At 33.6% G+C, this 17,527-nt stretch overlaps 10 protein-coding genes across 10 annotated transcripts, besides 1 other annotated feature; 7 read left to right on the forward strand and 3 right to left on the reverse strand.

Moving 5' to 3' along the window:
• Positions 1-87: 87 nt before the first annotated feature.
• On the forward strand, positions 88-1,392 carry TA11555 (uncharacterized protein; the record flags this gene model as incomplete). The annotated part of the gene is made up of 1 exon (XM_947480.1): positions 88-1,392. The coding sequence occupies one exon, from the start codon at positions 88-90 to the stop codon at positions 1,390-1,392; it is 1,305 nt and encodes a 434-aa protein (XP_952573.1).
• A 683-nt stretch (positions 1,393-2,075) lies between these two features.
• Positions 2,076-2,920, reverse strand: TA11550 (uncharacterized protein; the record flags this gene model as incomplete). The annotated part of the gene is made up of 5 exons (XM_947481.1): positions 2,076-2,204; positions 2,234-2,428; positions 2,461-2,607; positions 2,643-2,810; positions 2,843-2,920. The coding sequence occupies 5 exons, from the start codon at positions 2,918-2,920 to the stop codon at positions 2,076-2,078; spliced, it is 717 nt and encodes a 238-aa protein (XP_952574.1).
• Positions 2,921-3,282: 362 nt separating this feature from the next.
• On the forward strand, positions 3,283-4,334 carry TA11545 (uncharacterized protein; the record flags this gene model as incomplete). Its single annotated transcript, XM_947482.1, has 2 exons — positions 3,283-4,099; positions 4,129-4,334. The coding sequence occupies 2 exons, from the start codon at positions 3,283-3,285 to the stop codon at positions 4,332-4,334; spliced, it is 1,023 nt and encodes a 340-aa protein (XP_952575.1).
• Positions 4,335-4,378: 44 nt separating this feature from the next.
• Positions 4,379-6,478, reverse strand: TA11540 (pyruvate kinase, putative; the record flags this gene model as incomplete). Its single annotated transcript, XM_947483.1, has 1 exon — positions 4,379-6,478. One exon carries the CDS (start codon positions 6,476-6,478, stop codon positions 4,379-4,381), a length of 2,100 nt encoding a protein of 699 aa, XP_952576.1.
• A 306-nt stretch (positions 6,479-6,784) lies between these two features.
• On the forward strand, positions 6,785-7,435 carry TA11535 (uncharacterized protein; the record flags this gene model as incomplete). Its single annotated transcript, XM_947484.1, has 2 exons — positions 6,785-7,075; positions 7,109-7,435. 2 exons carry the CDS (start codon positions 6,785-6,787, stop codon positions 7,433-7,435), a joined length of 618 nt encoding a protein of 205 aa, XP_952577.1.
• An 88-nt stretch (positions 7,436-7,523) lies between these two features.
• On the forward strand, positions 7,524-8,875 carry TA11530 (uncharacterized protein; the record flags this gene model as incomplete). The annotated part of the gene is made up of 3 exons (XM_947485.1): positions 7,524-8,258; positions 8,298-8,561; positions 8,633-8,875. 3 exons carry the CDS (start codon positions 7,524-7,526, stop codon positions 8,873-8,875), a joined length of 1,242 nt encoding a protein of 413 aa, XP_952578.1.
• Positions 8,876-8,959: 84 nt separating this feature from the next.
• Positions 8,960-11,782, reverse strand: TA11525 (uncharacterized protein; the record flags this gene model as incomplete). Its single annotated transcript, XM_947486.1, has 14 exons — positions 8,960-9,184; positions 9,228-9,865; positions 9,913-10,012; positions 10,084-10,219; positions 10,251-10,319; positions 10,350-10,432; positions 10,481-10,584; positions 10,624-10,779; positions 10,827-10,936; positions 10,970-11,052; positions 11,085-11,225; positions 11,271-11,429; positions 11,461-11,700; positions 11,741-11,782. The coding sequence occupies 14 exons, from the start codon at positions 11,780-11,782 to the stop codon at positions 8,960-8,962; spliced, it is 2,286 nt and encodes a 761-aa protein (XP_952579.1).
• A 324-nt stretch (positions 11,783-12,106) lies between these two features.
• TA11520 (uncharacterized protein) lies at positions 12,107-14,906 on the forward strand (the record flags this gene model as incomplete). The annotated part of the gene is made up of 12 exons (XM_947487.1): positions 12,107-12,241; positions 12,275-12,634; positions 12,664-12,725; positions 12,755-12,950; positions 12,980-13,192; positions 13,226-13,371; positions 13,424-13,524; positions 13,554-14,075; positions 14,104-14,234; positions 14,265-14,540; positions 14,572-14,709; positions 14,739-14,906. 12 exons carry the CDS (start codon positions 12,107-12,109, stop codon positions 14,904-14,906), a joined length of 2,448 nt encoding a protein of 815 aa, XP_952580.1.
• A 500-nt stretch (positions 14,907-15,406) lies between these two features.
• TA11515 (uncharacterized protein) lies at positions 15,407-15,811 on the forward strand (the record flags this gene model as incomplete). The annotated part of the gene is made up of 1 exon (XM_947488.1): positions 15,407-15,811. One exon carries the CDS (start codon positions 15,407-15,409, stop codon positions 15,809-15,811), a length of 405 nt encoding a protein of 134 aa, XP_952581.1.
• Positions 15,728-15,796: a sequence feature (1 probable transmembrane helix predicted for TA11515 by TMHMM2.0 at aa 108-130).
• Positions 15,812-16,063: 252 nt separating the features above from the next.
• On the forward strand, positions 16,064-17,510 carry TA11510 (DNA-damage inducible protein ddi1-like, putative; the record flags this gene model as incomplete). The annotated part of the gene is made up of 8 exons (XM_947489.1): positions 16,064-16,091; positions 16,133-16,381; positions 16,417-16,586; positions 16,618-16,765; positions 16,798-16,874; positions 16,908-16,987; positions 17,017-17,382; positions 17,411-17,510. The coding sequence occupies 8 exons, from the start codon at positions 16,064-16,066 to the stop codon at positions 17,508-17,510; spliced, it is 1,218 nt and encodes a 405-aa protein (XP_952582.1).
• Positions 17,511-17,527: the final 17 nt, after the last annotated feature.

Here is a 17,527-nt window from a genome sequence, read left to right on the forward strand (position 1 = left end):
ATGCAATTGTTATTTTAGACAAATATATTTTTAATATATTCGAAAGTTTTTATATCATGATATTAAATTTGTATAATTATTTATAAAATGGAAGAAGAACAAGAAAATGAAACTGATTTCACAAACCTGGTTCTCAATCTGCCTCTATTCTCATGCATTGTAAGAGAACAACTCTGGCTTAAAAAAACTGTAGTATCCAAATCATATATTAAAAAAGCAATAGAAGATCCCAGGTTGTTTAAAGAATTTTCAGTTTTAAAGTCAATTCGGTCTGAAGATTCTATAGTCGAAAGTAATGAAGAAAATGTGTCCAAATCAAACCACAAATCACAAAGAAACCCAGAATACCAACTAAAATTATATGAAGATTTAAACTGGAATGTAGTTCCAGACTATAATTGGCCAGTCCATCCAGGAGATTACTCACCGCTTAGCCCTGATGGAGAATTCTTAGATAGACATGGGAAAATAGGACTAGATTTCTGGAACTGGAACAGAGAAAGATCGCCGCTGGGTTATATCCCGCCACTGTGTACATGTAAGATGACAACAGACTGTGTTGATCACCTCAGAAGGTGGACTAGATATATGAAACTCGATTTTGACAAGAAGGTGTGCAATAATGATGTATGTAGAGGACTGTTGTACATCCCTTTCAGCCTTTTGGAGGTCCCTTTAAACAGAATAATAAGTAATTGCAGCGAATTTGCTCTAAAGGTGAAGGTTCCTGACTCTACAGACTTATACTGTGGGAACATGAAGCATACTCTAATTTTGTGTACAACCTCTAAAGAGCACGAAAAGGAGTGCTTGGATGCAATTGAGCACAGTGAAATCTCCTATCCACTAGTGTACGATGTAAGGGCTGAGGATTTTATACCTTATTTTAAAAAATATAACGAGGAAACCAGGGAGTCTCCCCTAATGTCGGTGGAGCCTATAGATTCTGATGTTTCAGATCCTGAGGAGAATTATGGAATGGGACAGTTATTTGCAATAAGGAGACTTAGAGATAATATACTGATAGAAAAGTACGACCAAAATTTAAGGGTGACTTCACCAGTGGATGACCAATTGTTGAGTACGTGGGATAAAATGGCCGAAGAGTCCGTAAAAGACCAGGCAAAGAAAGAACCTGGATATAAACTTTTATCTAAAAAAATAAATCAAGAAAGTTTCTGTAATCTAGGTTCTGAAGAACTTACTAAACTTAGAAGGGAGTTGGAAGCCCAGGATTACATAATATATCAAATGGTGGAATCATTTTCTACTAATAGAAGGCCACTTTCTTTTGTACTCAGAGAATCGGATCAGACAAATGGATATGACTTAGATGATAACCAGGAACCCATAGATGAAACAAATCCACATAAAAAAAGAAAAAACAACTAGCTTTAAACATGGAACTGCTCAGTTTTATATTTAAACACAATGTAGAATTTTTAATTTAACCGTGTAATTTTTAATAAAATATTCAATTTTTTAACTGTGAATTATTTAAATATTAATACTTGATTGAGGTATGTTCGGTAGTTTTAGGCTTTTCCGATTTCTCGCATTCTAAAAAAAATAAATTTGGACACTAACCCTCAAAAGCCTTCTGAATTTCAGGAATTAGTTCCTCCAAAATGTATACGTCGTCCATAGATAAAGTCTCAAGTAGTCTAAAACCATAAATCAAATTTCAAAATACTCATGAGAACCTCCCTTAGCAAATGCTAGGCAGGGAGTATGAATTTCATCTCCTAAATTATATAATTTGTCACTTTAAAACCTTTTTTAACGTAATGCTTTCCGCTTTTAATAAATTCCTCTCTCTTTTGAGGAATTATTCGCCCATTTGTAACGTACATCAACTTGTTATACTTATCATCCAACTAAAAGGTTAATGTGTCAATCATAGCTATTTTGTGCAAAAATAGCATAGAATATAATCATACCTTGATTAGGTTGGATCTACTCTGAGGAGGATGATCAATCCTTACCCACTTCTTGAACTTTGGTCTGAGTTTTTCAAACCTCCAGCCGTGTTGCCTAGACGTTAGTAGAGTGTTTGAAATAAACATTGGAGACAATCATGTAAGTTCGTATGGTCTAATAAGTCTCCATTCACCAAGAGAAAGTGATCCAAGCTTAATATTTGAGATTCTGGTTCTTTTCAGAGTTTTTATTTCGAGGCCAGCCAACAGGCAGATCTTCCTTAACTAAGCAATAGTTTATTTGTGGAACTAACTTTAACTGATGAGCCTTTGAAACTTATTGAAGCGCTTTTTTCAGAATGATCCTTAACTAAAACATGCCCAACTGAACACCCGTCCAGAAATATCTCACCAGTTAAAAACCTCAGCTTGTAATCAGTTACTTTGTCTTTAAAAACTACGTAAAACTCCTCTTCACAATCAGAAAATTTATTAAATAGTGATTTATCCTAACGTCTGTATGAAAACTCATTAGAAATACCTGGGAATAAATCAACAACCCACTACACTTAACTTCCAAAGGACTAATGGGAACGATTTTATTAAGTTTACAAGGCTCCAACCCAGTTTGAATGTCGTTATCCGATCTGTTTTCTTTTATCAATAGATTTTTAGACCACTTTTGTGACTAAATGTTTAATATTTAAAAACTCGTTTGTTTACGTTTTTGCTATATGTTGACATGTATCCGTATGGTTTGTGTAATAACACGGATATCTTGGCAGTGTTTGTATCAGTATCTTTTTTGGACAAATTTAAATTTTTAGGTCCAAAACTCTTAGATTTCTGTGTTTCACTCTTTATACTGTACTTGTTTAGTCTAAAAATGCCCTAAAAAATTATATTATGTTTTTAAAAAATACAAAATTTATAAACTTTTTATCAATTACTCTATAATATACGATATTTAGGGGGAAAGGCTTTATTAGAATACATCTCATTTATATTAATCATGAATTTGGGGATTCAATTTAATAAACAATTGATTATAGGATCAAATTTAAATTTCATTTAAACAAATGTATATTGAATAGAATAGTAGGAACAAACAGTGTTTATTTATTACACATCAATAAAGAATAGGACAATATTTACTAAAATTAGGTTAATTTGTTTTAATTTGGTAATTTTAAACTGTTTGACCAAAAGTTAACTCCCCAGGATTCCACATGTTACAAACCTAAAAAGATTCTCATTATTATAATAAAATGTAGTATATTTTAACGTTTTGATTAATAGAAATAAGTAATGTTTTTAAATTATTATCGCTGTAAACTCACTAGTATTTTTATTTCAACGATTCATGAAACCTAGTGTCGATTTGATACTTCAATCATTAGGTGAACTGTCAAAGAGGAAGATAAAGAGATATGCAAATGTATGGTCAACAAAGATTTCTGACCTGTATTTAGTTAGGAGCAAAATAACTAAGAACCATGTTCCTTTCATTTCAAAATGCTTTCTAATCAACAACCTTCTGAATAATCAAGATGTTAAAAATATACTGAGGTACGTTCTGCCTCAGATAATTGATAAAAACGGGTTCTCTGTGGAGGAATATTCTCTAATGTCGTATGTGTACTCTTGTATCGACGAAGATGACCCTTCGGAAACCATCCTTGTAAATAACTACTCGAAGGACTCTGTGGAAACAGCATCTGATGAGGAACTTTTGACCTTTCTGAACACAATTTCACTAATGCTAAGCAGAAGAATCTTTGGTAAGATTAATTTTGGGTTTAGAGGAGTCCAAGATATCTCAAACGATCTAATGGAGTACCTCTGGGATAGAGTTAACGCAGTTAGTTCGAAGTGTATTTCTGAAATGGTGGAATATTTAAAGGTTTCAGAAATCATGCTGGAGTCTATTTTCATTTCAAACCTACTAGGTAAACTTGATAAAGAGGTATTAAATAACAATATCATTGATCACGGCTCTATATTCTCCTTTGTTAAAATTTCCCAACTTTTATCACCTGAGAGGAAGAGTTACGTCATGGATAAAATTTATAGCTCAGATTACAACACTATTCTCGATACACTTAGGAAAATAAATTATTTTAAGTTACCTAACATGGAATTCACAGAACACCTTTTTAATAGATTATGCAATACTCCAGGTAAAATGAAATATTTAATGCTGTTTTAGCCAAGTCTACGATGTGCAGAAAGGAGGCGCTTGGATACCTAGATAATACAATTTTCGACCTAGAAGGGAAAATTAGGCGTAAATCTGTGGATTCAGATGTCTTTTCGAGGCTTCATTCACACCTGAAAGCAATCAAAAGCACAAACGTCCTGGAAAACCCACACAGATCGAGGGTTAGGTGGAATTTCCCATGTTTCATAGCATAGATTGTAATAAACTAATAAAAATATTGTACAAAAACATTTACAAGTTATTCTAGTTTTAAAACTTGATAGGATTCGATTTTGTTGTCCCTACTCTGTAAATAGACGGCATCTTTGATTGGAATGGGATACTGCTTTACAACATACTTGAAAAACTCCAGAGGGTCAGCACCCCTGGGCAAAAAGTGCGACTTTACTCCCCAGGTGAGCTGAGAGTGCCTCGAAAGAGTGGGATTGCTGGTTACCACAACAATGGGGATCATATACCTTTGACTAGATATCCACTGTAGAAACTCAAGCCCGTCATCGCAGTGGATACCAATGACATCCACGTCGTTGTAGGCGAAAATGTCGGCTACATCGTCGAGACACTTCTTCAAGTGCGACTTTGACTTCAAGTACTCGTTATAGTGGTGTATATCAATATTCAGTAAGTTGTCCATCTTTTTATACAAGTGAGGCCTTTGAGACTTTATTGATGATATGAGATTCTCGTCTATTAACATTTCTTTAATAATCTGCATGGTAGGGAAGTATGGATCCATTTCTGTGGTGAATAAAACCCTCCTCTGGACGTTCACACTTGCCTTAGGGTAATGACCAGTTGCAGATTCTGCCGATAACATAACTGCATCGGCTCCATCAAAAACTGCATTTGATACGTCTGAGACTTCGGCCCTCGTCGGAGTTGGTGATGATCTCATAGTCTCCAACATTTGGGTCGCAACTATGCATGGTTTCCGATATACTACTCTACAAAGCTGAATCAGCCTCTTTTGTACTATTGGTAAATTGGCTAGGTCAGTTTCTATGCCCAAATCACCTCTAGCAACCATGAGCCCGTCTGAAACCTTGAGAATTTCATGAATGTCGTCAAGAGCAGCCTGTTTTTCAATTTTTGGAATTATTCCCACTCCTGAAAGATTTTCTTTCGGTAACACAGTTTTGAAAATATCCTTTTTGGGAAGGTAAGACTGGTTATAGTACCTACTTAGAATATCCTCAACAATTGTGTCCTCACGATTTGCGTCGAAAACCTCCACGTCAAGGTTATCTAGTCTTTCCTTAAGTTGTTGGTAATAGTCAGATGTATAAAAATCATTTAAAATGTTTATCAAGTACAGAATGTCGGACTTGTTCTGGACGAAACTCACTCCGAGGAAGTCAACTCCAATCCCCAGACAGAATATTGCATCCTTAACGTCCTTTTCGTCCAGAAACTCTATTGGTAAAACTACATTTGGCACTGAAAAGCCCTTTCTGCTAGAAAGCTTATAATCATTTTTAACTTCAGCTGTAACGGAAGGTTCTTCCGGATTTGTTGAAACTACAGTCATGGACAAATTTCCGTCATCCAGTAGGATCTTGTCACCCACCTTTAGTTCCTTCAAAATTTCTGGGAAATCCAGCTGGACTCTGCTTTTGCTTCCCAAAACATCGTAGGCATCGAACGTGAACAAATCTCCTGCCTTCAATTCAACAAATTCACAACCTTTACTCCCTGGTAAAACTCCAGGCACATCCAAATTAGGCATAAATTTTCCAATTCTTAGTTTAGGGCCTTGTATGTCTCCTAGTATAGATTTGTGTTCTATAACAAACTTCTCGTTAAATGGATAATTTTGGGGTGGTTCAGTTACTTCCAGTTGCCTTATGGTTTTAGAAACCAGATATTTAGATAACCTTGAGTCATGAGAAAAATTGAGTCTGAATACATCCACGCCTGCATCGAATAATGATTTTATTGATTCTGCATTATTTGTTGCAGGCCCTAGTGTTGCGACCTGCTTAGTTAATGTCAATATTTCCCCTTCCGGGATTTCTCTGGGCTCAAAAGTCTTACATGATGCCTTTAAGCAGCTTGAAAAGTATTCTATTGCGTGCTCCTTATCGAATGGCGCCTTAACTTCATATATATTCCTTTTTATATTTCTGACTTTATAGTTGGTATTCTCTTCACTGTATTTCTTCTCCGGTTGCATAGATGATCGTGGAAGGTAGGCATATTTACCTAATGATGTGTAATTGGTCACTCCGCTGATGAAGCGAATGTTATAAAAGATGATAGACAACAAAATAGAATGACTTATTATAGCGAAACGATCCCTTTTAAACAACAACAGGGTGGTTGAAAAAAGTAAAATCATCTTTTATATTTTGTGTAATAGAATGGAAGAAGCGATACTAATACTGAAAACGTCATAATATTAAAATTTTAGGGAAATTTAAATCTATTAATTTATAAAACATAGGATGAATATTTTGTGTAAAAATAACTAAATTCATTGTATTTTAAGAAAATTTTATCCACACATATGATCGTAGTGAAGATTCCACTTGATTTATAAATTTTTAACATGCTAACCGAAATTAATTTATAAATTATAATTAAATCTGTATTATATAGTTATTCGTAACAATTTTCCCTGTTAAGTTAAATGGGTTTTCTTTAAATGAACACAACAGATACTGACCATGAAAAAGATGAACCGGCTCCCTCTAAATCAAAGCCTGATGCAAATTCAAAGGGCCCAGAAGCCTCAATTGAACATATGCTATATATTCTAGGAGGATATAATTTGGCTCCTACCCCGCTTCCCCCAAATTTGATATCACAGTGGTCAATCACTGACATTGACACCAACCAACCCTGTGAATTTTGTAATTATAAGAAATCTAAAATCAACTTCCCAAGAGTTGACGTAGATTTTAAAGCCAGAAAAATCAATTTTGTATCATTAAAGGTAAATTCTAATTTTATATATAAAGATTTTTAGAGAGCTTGTGATCGGTGCTATAGAATAATAGACCTAAAAGGGCTTTTAGATTTAGTAATAGGAAGTTTTGGTGATAAAAAGGAGGAGTTTATTGTAGCATATAACCATTTTCTCACCACCAATAAATTAAAGGAATACAGTGATAATCCAGAACCCAAGTCCTTAAAAGGCCTTAGCCCAGAAAATAACACCATTTTTCAAGATTTAGTGTCAATGGCATACAGTTTATACCTGATTATGAGGTTAGTTTATCAGAATTTTAAAATTCGTAGCGACATAAATTGGGAATATTGCAAAAATGAGGAAAAGCCTGAGAATACTGTCTAATTTGAGAAACTCTTTAATGGGCGATTATGGCAATTTTCTGGGAACTGAATTTTTTTTGAAAAGAAAGTATGTTGAGATATATTTATGAATGTTTAGGGATGAGTTGAATGAAGAAGAACCTGATTTTTCAGGGGGACCAAGTTCACCCAGCCTGACACCTCTTGAAAATACTCTTTGTGATAAATCCAAAGTAAGTACGATTGTCTCAAACATTACCTTAAACTTCTCAAGGAGAGTCCCATCAAAGATAAAACCGGTTCTAGAGTCCTCAATTGAGGAAAACGCCGATAAAATCTCAGTTAGTGACATGTTGGACTTGGTAATTTCTCTCAGAAAGTGCAACAGCCTTAGCAATAAACTATTTCAAGTAATTCTGGAAAGAATTGACGAGGATATTAAAAAAGTTGATGGCTCCAATAATGAATATAATAATTTTCTACTGAAAATATGCTTGGAACTTGTAGAGCACAGTTTCGAGTCGTTAAAAGCGATAAAAACCCATGATGAAAATTCATGTAAAGTTGAAAATATAAATAATTGTGAGGACTTTAAACCGAATCAATTAACTAACAATATTTTTAAGTTTGTTTGTGATAATATGGGCATCCTTAAAATCGATGATTTGTTCAGACTAGTACCGATATTCTTTTCAATACAAACTGATAAAGGACCACAATTTATTAGTTTAAAGGCTGAATATTTGTATAATTTAACCAAGTTGATACTGGATTACGAATTATCTGGTGGTTATAGTGAACGTCCCGATACTAAAAATACTTTGGGTGCCAATTCCCTTTACCGCTGTAACATATTGGTAAAGATTGTAAAACTGCATCTTATTAACCATAATTATCATTTTCAGAATTCCTCCTCAAACAACTTGATATCCCTTTCTGATCAAAACAAACCATTTATACTGGATAAAGAAAAAAATATGACTAAACTGAAGGAATACGTACAGAGCTATATATACCCAACGATAAGTGAAAACATAACTAAGTTTACAAGCCAAAACATAGTTGAACTAGCGGAGATTATAAGGAGACTGGGTGAACCGTATCCAGCGAGTTTAATTGATAGAATTTGCACTGTATACGTGAAGCATATTTCACAATATAGTATTGATGTATCAAAAGATAATCTTAGATAATTTATATATATATATATAATTATATATATATATTAATTTATTATTAGAACATGATGAAGCTGGTTGAGGAACTAAATCTAATGGGTATCAAAAATGAACTGGTTCTTTTGAACACTATCATCAACTTGCCGAGAAAAGCGACTACTCTGGACTCATTTGAGCGAGTTATCAAGTTGTTGGAAGTTTTCAAAACCCATGAAAGTGAATACCTGGACATTTTAGTCAGTCAGCAAATCTACCAAATATACCACAAAATTAATAAAAAATACTTAGAAGTAAGTTACGCTTAGTAAAGTAAACATTCACAAAATTCAAAATAATGAAAACGTAGAGAATAAACAAATTAATTGGAGGATAATTTGTGGAAAATGGCGTTACATATCAGGTAACCACATCTGGCAGTTTTCCAGATTTGGCCTGGTGTATTTATGAGGCTCGTTCCTGTGGTCCTCGACCCAGACGAGAATGAACGAGATCAGAAGTTGCCACAAGTACGGTCTCATCTTCTGTTCACTGACGTCGTTGGCGGCCAGATAGAGTATCTTGTAAATGGGATAGTCGATCTTCTCCCTCTTTATCAACAAAAGAGCTTTGTAGTACTATAAATTTATTTTAATTCTATATTACATGGTATAAACAAACCTGCTTGTCGTGTAAGATTATTTTAATGGTAATTGTGTACAGCTTTAGGCGTTTTGACATGTCGTAGGACAACTGTTTGATGTTATCGTCGTTCAGAGCGCGAAATAGGAGATATAGTCTGTAGCAGATAAAGAAATTGTCTCTGACAACCCTCGATCTAATCATGTAGGTAAGGAGATTAAGGTTATTGTACAGAACGCAAATGTCAAAAAGAAATAGAAGTAGCATGTTGGACGGATGAAGCCTGTTGAAAACTAGGGATTTAATGTAGCAAAGTGTAACGACGATAATATAGGTAGTTTTCTTGTTGCGATACAATTCTGGTACTTCATCCTTTTTCTGACTAGTGTAAAATGGCTCCACCTCGTCCTCAAAGCCAAGTTCACTGCTAAAATTTCTGGAATTGGGACTAGATTCGGGATTATTAGTTTCACATAAGGAATTTGTTGACAGATGCGTATTGGTTTGGGATGTAGGGGTCTTGGTTCCTGAATATGGTGAAGCTTCAGTCGACACTGCACTATCAAAGTATGATAAATAGTTGCTCATGTCAAAGTTTACTTCTTCATTTGATTCAGACAGGATCTGGCTTTTGACAATAAAGTGGTTAACACAATTTCTAGGTATGACAACCCCCTCTAATGGATATTGTAAATGATGATTGTGTAAATAGATATTTAAATACCTTTTGCCTTCATCAATTCCTGAAACCCAATATTCCTGTGATAGCAGAGTAGCGATATTGAGAAATCAAACAAGTTGACTCCATGTCTCAGTTTCCAGTCCTTAAAAAATTTTATAAAGTAAATTAAATTTAGGGATAGTGTTATTTAAATTGGTAAATATTAGAAATTACCCTAATGACGTATGGATATAGTACAGATGTTGCAAAATTATGTTCCGTGATTATTGATCGGTCTCCGATAAATTTATCAATTAAGTTAAATGGAATAGGATGCCCTTTACCGGTGTTTCCCTTTAATTTATTTAACCTAATAATGGTTATTTGAGAATGAAAAGAACTTTTTCAAGGTTTCAGAGTACGGTTCTGCAACAGTTATTGAAAGTGACACCAAGTCCTTAATTTGAACTCTATAAACAATTATTCAATTCTCGAGTAACCTATTTTCTATTGAGGTTGAGATTATCTCCATGGCTCTGTCTCTGCATTTCATGCGCCTTTGGAAAAACTCAACTGACATCGTCTATAATTTTATAATTAACAGAATTTTGGGAAATAAGGAATAAGTTACTTCTGTGAAATATCTCGACAAATAAAGAGACAGTGTGTTGAAATCAAGACTTATGTAGTATGCGAAGCCTCCATAAAAGTCAACAACGATATTCGGTATGAATGCTGAATATTCATTTAATAACTATAGCCGTTGAAATGAACCTTCTATATCACTTGATATTGACGAAATTGGAGGTTTTTTCTGGGGCACCTTTGCCAAAAGGTAGTCGTTTTTAATTGCAATGTCAAACACGTAACAGGTCCCGCTGCCAGTCAAAACTATCAGCAGGTTATCAATCACACAGATCTCTATCCAACCTAAATAATAGTTATGTGTTTATTTGAGTAATTAGTTATTTATCAACCTTGGCTATTTACTTCTAGAACTTTATCGTGTATTTTATTATTGGTCAACGATCTAAGTGACAGTGTGCCATTAGCAACGTCCTTATAGATACAATATGTTCCTTCATACCTAAAGAATAAAAAATCGAAATGTTGATATTACAGTGTTGCAACGCATATTTCGTAGTGTTGAATCTGATGGCCATAGGCCAGTGTTATTCCTATTTCCGGCAATTGGAATATCTCCTAGAGTTTAAAGTATTACAAAGTTTTAATACGTTTTTAGTTATTTTGTACGGATTTAACGACTTGTTGTGATGCAAAAGTATGAAATACGTCCCGCTAAGATCGTTCCATGCATCTGAGCAGCTAACTGACTTCCTAGTCAGTGTTCTGAGCAAAGAACTCTCGAACGAAAACTGAAAGTTTGTTAGTTAAAGCCATATTTAGTTATTTAAACTTACATTATATACGTCCACCCTATTATTACAAATAACAACAAAGTTTGAGTTTATGGAGTTCTCATTATCTGACCAAAAAACTTTCAACACGATTGAATCTTCATACTGTGAGGGATCCAGCAGAACATCGCTTTCGTCGCTATTTAGCATATTATGGATTCCCTGAGTTTATATGTTTGTAATCTCAACATACTATTGTAACTGGATCATTGAACCAGTATAGCATAAAGTTCCTGTCCGATGAAACTAGTATTGATTCACATATTTGCTTGTCAAATCTAAAATTTATTATTCTAAGCTTACAAAACCTGTTACTGCTGAAGACTGATTTGCCGTTTTTGGCATCGATTACACGGATGCTTTTGTCAAACGCATTTTGGTATATCAAAAAGGAGTTCTTTCTATCCACGAATACCGAACGGTAGCTATCACTCTGAAATTAAGCCGATTTAAGGTATAAAGGATTTATAAACCTGCCAGGTGAAAATATCATCAAACTGTAGAATATTAGCCATCCATCGAGGTGTAGTTTGAAATTATGTGTAAGAAGTTTGAGGTTAATTGCATCTTGAAGTATATTAGGGAAAGTAAATGTGCAAATTTCAGAATACAAATTAAATGATGTAATAAAATAAAAATATTTAGAAATTATCTAGAATCTCTGTAATTAAAATGTTATATAATACATAATTCATGGAATCTGCTTCTAATGTATAGGGTGTTGTAATCAAACATCAACACACTCTTGTTTATTCATGAAAAATGAACATTATTTAAATTTTCAATTTCTATTAACTTATAATGTCATTTATTTTAGTTTGTAACTATAGCTTAAAACCATGAATGTATGGAATAATTTTTGTATCTCTGTAAAATATTTTAAATATTACACATTTAAGAACCACTCATCGTATCGCATAATCAGAATTCCAATAGAAGATAAAAGCCCATTGTATTTTAAGTCAATAAATGAGGTGAGTTTAAATTATTGTATAACTTGCCTTTAGAAACTACTAGAACCTCAAGAAATAAGTTCTGCAAGTAGAACTAAACTCCTCGGTATATATGATGTAATCTCAGACTCAAATGTCAGAAAGATACTTGATGATATGTACTATAATAAGTTGGTGGAACAAACATCACATATAAGTTCCACACTTATTCCAGAAGATTACGCTAAGATTTTCAATAAATTCAGACAATTCCCCAAAATTAGTCAAGAATATGTACAGCACCTGAACTTAGAAGTTCAAAGATTGTCAAAAAACTTCACAACCAAACAAATAGCAATTTTGCTCAGGTCGTATGCCCATATTAAGTCCAGATCTGTAAAGACTATTACTGACCTAATAGAAACGTTTAACAAGGTTAGATGTGAAGTCTAAAGATTTTTTAGAAGTTTGATGACTCAGAGGTATGGGAACTTAGAGAATTGGTTTCAGCTCTGGCTTCTCTTAAGTAAGCTAGTCTCAAATTAATTTTTATAGTATTCCTTATTATGGGAACACAAAGACCCTTTTTGACCAAACTGTGTCAATTCTACCTAAGAGCCTTAAGACCATGGATCCCAATGATATAGCAGTATTTGTGAATTCTTTCACCAGACTTCATGTTCCACATAACGAAATTTTACATTTTATTGAGATGAATAGTAGTAGAATAGTAAATAATATTCTCCCCAAGGTATTGCAATGGATTAATTAAGTTTTTAGAATCTATCACTCATATTAAATTCCTTTGCGAAAAACACCAAATTCTCTGATAGCTTTATGGATTGTTGCTCTAAAAAACTAGTTGAGGTCTTCTCAGATACTGAGTCAGATTTTTATAATAAAATGAATGTGATTGACGTCTCAATTATGCTTAATTCATTCGCGAAACTTGAGTACTTCGACCAAAAACTGTTCAATTTGTTCATACCATGGGTATTTTAAAATAATAATAATAAAAATCTTCAGTTGATAGAAAAGATAAATGGAGAAACCAAAACTTTGTCATTGGTTCTGATAGCACACGCTTACTCCCAGTCAGGAGTTAGGAGTAAGGATTTGTTTTCAAGAATAGCACATCAACTAATATATAGAGTATCTAACCTAAATCCACAGTGAGTCCAAATACTAGATTCTAACTCATGCATTTTTCTCAATTTAATTCAGGCAACTGGGACTAGTTTCACTTTCCTACGCTAAAATAGGCTATTCACCCTCACTTTTGTTCCATAGAATCGCAGACGAGATTATATATAGAGGAACGATAGGTATGTAAAAGTTAATGGAAATGTGTTAGGACTTAAATATGAAAGATATGACTTTGACTTTCAGTCTCTGGAGCAGATAACCCAGGCATTTAGTAGGATAAGGTTTAGGGATAAGAGGGTTTTCTCAGTTTTAACCACACTCCTAAAGTCAAAATTAAAAAATAAGAGAGAAGATATAAGCGGAGAAATGCTAGCTTCATTAATGGTTTCCTTTTCTAGAAACAAAGTTGATGGGTCGGTTCCCTTTGTAAACCAAGTTCTAGAAAACCTGGAAAATTATAACGCGTTTAGCACCATTTCTCTTTCAAAGGTTTTAACTTCATTTCATAGACTTGGAATTAAAAATTCTAAGTTAACAGCTAAATTATTGAAAGAGACGAAACAGAGAGTTAACCAGTTTATACCATCCGTTCTAATTAAGTCTTTTAAGGCTCTTTCAATGCTCAAGATATATGACCCAACCTTGACCAAGGAGGTTATTAAAAGGTGTTCTCTTCAGTTGGCCAACTTGTCAACAATTGACCTTACAAACTTAGTGTACTCTTTATCAGGTAATATAAAATCTTTATATTCCTTTAGAACTATCTTATCGTAATGTAACTTTCCTCAAAAAATTGTCCGTTTGCATTAATTATCAACTAAATGACTTCAACAAACACCAGCTGCACATTATTTTTTCAAGACTTGCTATGCTCAGGGTTTCTGACCTGGTACCTTTAAACCATATTAAAACTTTTCAGGACCTGTTAACCAAACTGGTTTATAAAATATCAGCGGTTCAGCACGAGTTAAATGAAGTTCAGAAGTCTGAAATTTCAATTTCACTAGTGTACACAATTACACATTTCGACTGCTTAAACAAGGACATTTTGGAAAGTTCAGGGCAATTGGGTAAACTTTATCAAGTTCCAGAGTATTTTTATAATATTCTTGATCATCTTTTGGGTCTTCTTGACCACAAAATGAACATTAGTACAGTGTTCAAACTCAAGACCATATACCTCTTTCTTAAAACTGTATGTTCTTATTGTCTCTAATTTTTAATAGAAACCAGAAAAGTTTATGACCATCTCAAAAAAATCTAAAGACCTTCTAGAAAAGGCAAACTCAATTCAATTTAGTTTAGCAGAATATTTGTTAACATCTTCTTCTGCTCATAAGGAAATCTCCCATTATTTAAATCTGGTATGCTTTTTTTGTTTTATTGTTTTTAGATTGGGTTAACTCACAAAAATGAAGTTCAAATTGGTCCTTACTTAGTTGACATAGTCCCAGTGTGTGCAGAAAATGTTGCCATCGAGTATGATGGGCCTTCTCATTTTTATGTTGAAACGGTGATGAGGAACATTAAATCCATTTTAAAACATGAGGTTGGTTTATAAAAACAAAATCTTTTAGATATTAAGGAGTAAAGGATGGAAGGTTGTTCATATACCTTATCAAGAGTGGGCACAATTAGGTAACACTCAATTTTACCATTTTGTTTAGTTGATGAGAAGCAAAAGATAATATATCTAAATAAGATAAGGTTGGAATAGTTGTTAATTCAACTGTTTTTTTAGGAAGGATATTTTGAATAGCAACGGAAACGTCTTGGAAAACAATATAGAAACCCAGCCTGTAACATAATATATTTAGAAAATATATGGATTAAATTGTTAAATTCATATTATATAACGATATATACAAGTGTGGTCTAAATGTGTCAAAGAATAAAGTAATGTGAATTGTTAACCTTCTCTTCAGTAATTTAAGAATAAATGGGGGATTCATGATGTTTAAATAAATTAATTTGAATCTCTAGGGTTCAAATAATAATTTTTTCTTTTATTAAAGTTCTTTAAGACTTAATTATATACTGGTATATAAATATTAACAAAATATGACTTTCGGGTGGTCAAGGAGACCATATACAGCCCCTTTCATGAGGGACATGATATACAATACAGAAATCAACTCAGATGATACGAACCTAAGAGGAAACATCCTGTCACAAACTAGATTTAATAAACATGTTTCATTTTCAAGGAAGCTGTCAACTTTGCCACTATCTTCGGATTCCTCAGGCCAATTCGATTCCAATGGTGGGTGTACCAGCACTTTGGATGTAAAGTCGTTGGTTCCAGCTACGACGTTTGGAGATCAATGCTCAAATAAGATGAGGGGAACTGATATCTTCTTTTTACCAAAACCTTCTCAACTTCTTGCTTTCGCCCTCCCAGTTTTCGTCCTAATGCCGAATTTGACTGTGTTCGCCAGGCAGTGGTTCTTTTACGCTCCAAAGTAATTTCAAACAAAGTATAATTTAAAATCAAAGGTTATGTAATTAATAAATGGATCTCGATTTCTGATACTCTGTAATTTTCTTTTTAATTTAGTAAATTTTAATACTCCGTATAGTTATTACATATGTTTGAATCTTTGTATGGAATCTTTAGTTTTTTATGAAATTTATGGAATTGCCATTAGTGAGCCGTATCCACATACATAAGTACAATGATGAAAAACAGTTAAATTTTTCTAATTTTTAAAATTTGGAATGCTTATCATTAAAGTGGTGGCCGAAGGTAATAGATATTCAGTAAAAAATTTTAAATGTGTTTTTCAGATGGCCAGTTTGTCACACTTTATTTGGAAAACGACTGGAGTTTCTCAAAACTCAATGAATTGATAAAAGATCAATTAAACATACCAGTAAATAATCAAAGATTGTATCTAGATGGAGTTTTGCTGTCAGGAAACAACAATTTGATCTCAGATTCCGGACTAAAAGACGGAGATCTGTTGCTCGTAAAAGCAGATTATGGAAATATGGATTTATCATCACTTTTAGCCCCTGAGTATGCTGATATTTCAGGTATGATGACCATTTTAATATAAAAATTAAAATAGATGACCTTCTTCGTACAAGAGCAAGGGAAATATTAGATGAATTTAACAAGGAACCAGCTCAACTTGAAACACTAAAGTTCCATAACCAGGAACTTTACAAAGCAGTGCAATCCAAAAACACAGAAGAAGTTTATAAGATAGTAAAGAAGGAATATGAAGAGAAAAAAAAGGTTTGTTGAGGAAATGTATATGTATAAACAGGAGGAAATGGAACACAAAAAAAAGTTAATGAAGGCATATTTGGATCCCCTAAACCCAGAATCGCAAATATTAATACATAAAGAAATAGAAAAGAACCGTATTGACGAAAACTTACTGTCAGCGCAAAATTACTTTCCAGAGTCATTTGGTATAACAAATTTCTTAACATAGTTAATTTAGGTAAAATAGTAATGTTGTTTATCAAAGTTGAAATAAACAACGTGGTAGTTAAGGCATTAGTGGACACAGGAGCACAGGTACATAAAACGCTATAACTAATAAAAAATTAGAACACGATAATGAGCAGAGAATGTGCATCCCAATGTAATTTGTTAAACCTGGTAGATGAAAGATTCAAAGGAGTAGCAGTGTAAGTGGCTTTGTTTAACTTGAATTTAGAGGGGTAGGATTGACTAAAACTTTGGGTAAAATACACTTGGCTGACATGAAAATAGGATCCATATTCATCCCAGTCTCGTTTATTGTCATAGAGGGGGCCAACTTGGAATTTATCCTGGGCTTGGATATACTTCGGAGATATACTTGCGATATTAACTTGAAGTACAATTATTTGGGAATCAACGATGTCAATGTGCCATTTCTTTCAGAAGCCGAGTTGGTCAGTTTTAAGAGTTATACCAAAAATAAAGCCTCTGATAAGCCATCATTTTCCACATCTTTACCTCAATCATCAACTTATACTCAAGATCAAAGCAAACCGGATACCGGTTCTCAATCATCTGAACAAACCGAAAAGGTGAAAAGGTATTTTTATTTTTGTTCAAATGGTTAGACTTAGTGAGGTGCTCAACATCACGGCTGAACATGCAAGAGAACTTCTAGAAATTGCAGGATGGGACGAAGAATTAGCTGCCTCCTTTGTAACGGAATAAATACTAATGTTCATATG

Source organism: Theileria annulata, chromosome 2 (genome assembly GCF_000003225.4).
Source record: "Theileria annulata chromosome 2, complete sequence, *** SEQUENCING IN PROGRESS ***".
Classification (NCBI taxonomy): Eukaryota; Apicomplexa; class Aconoidasida; order Piroplasmida; family Theileriidae; genus Theileria; species Theileria annulata.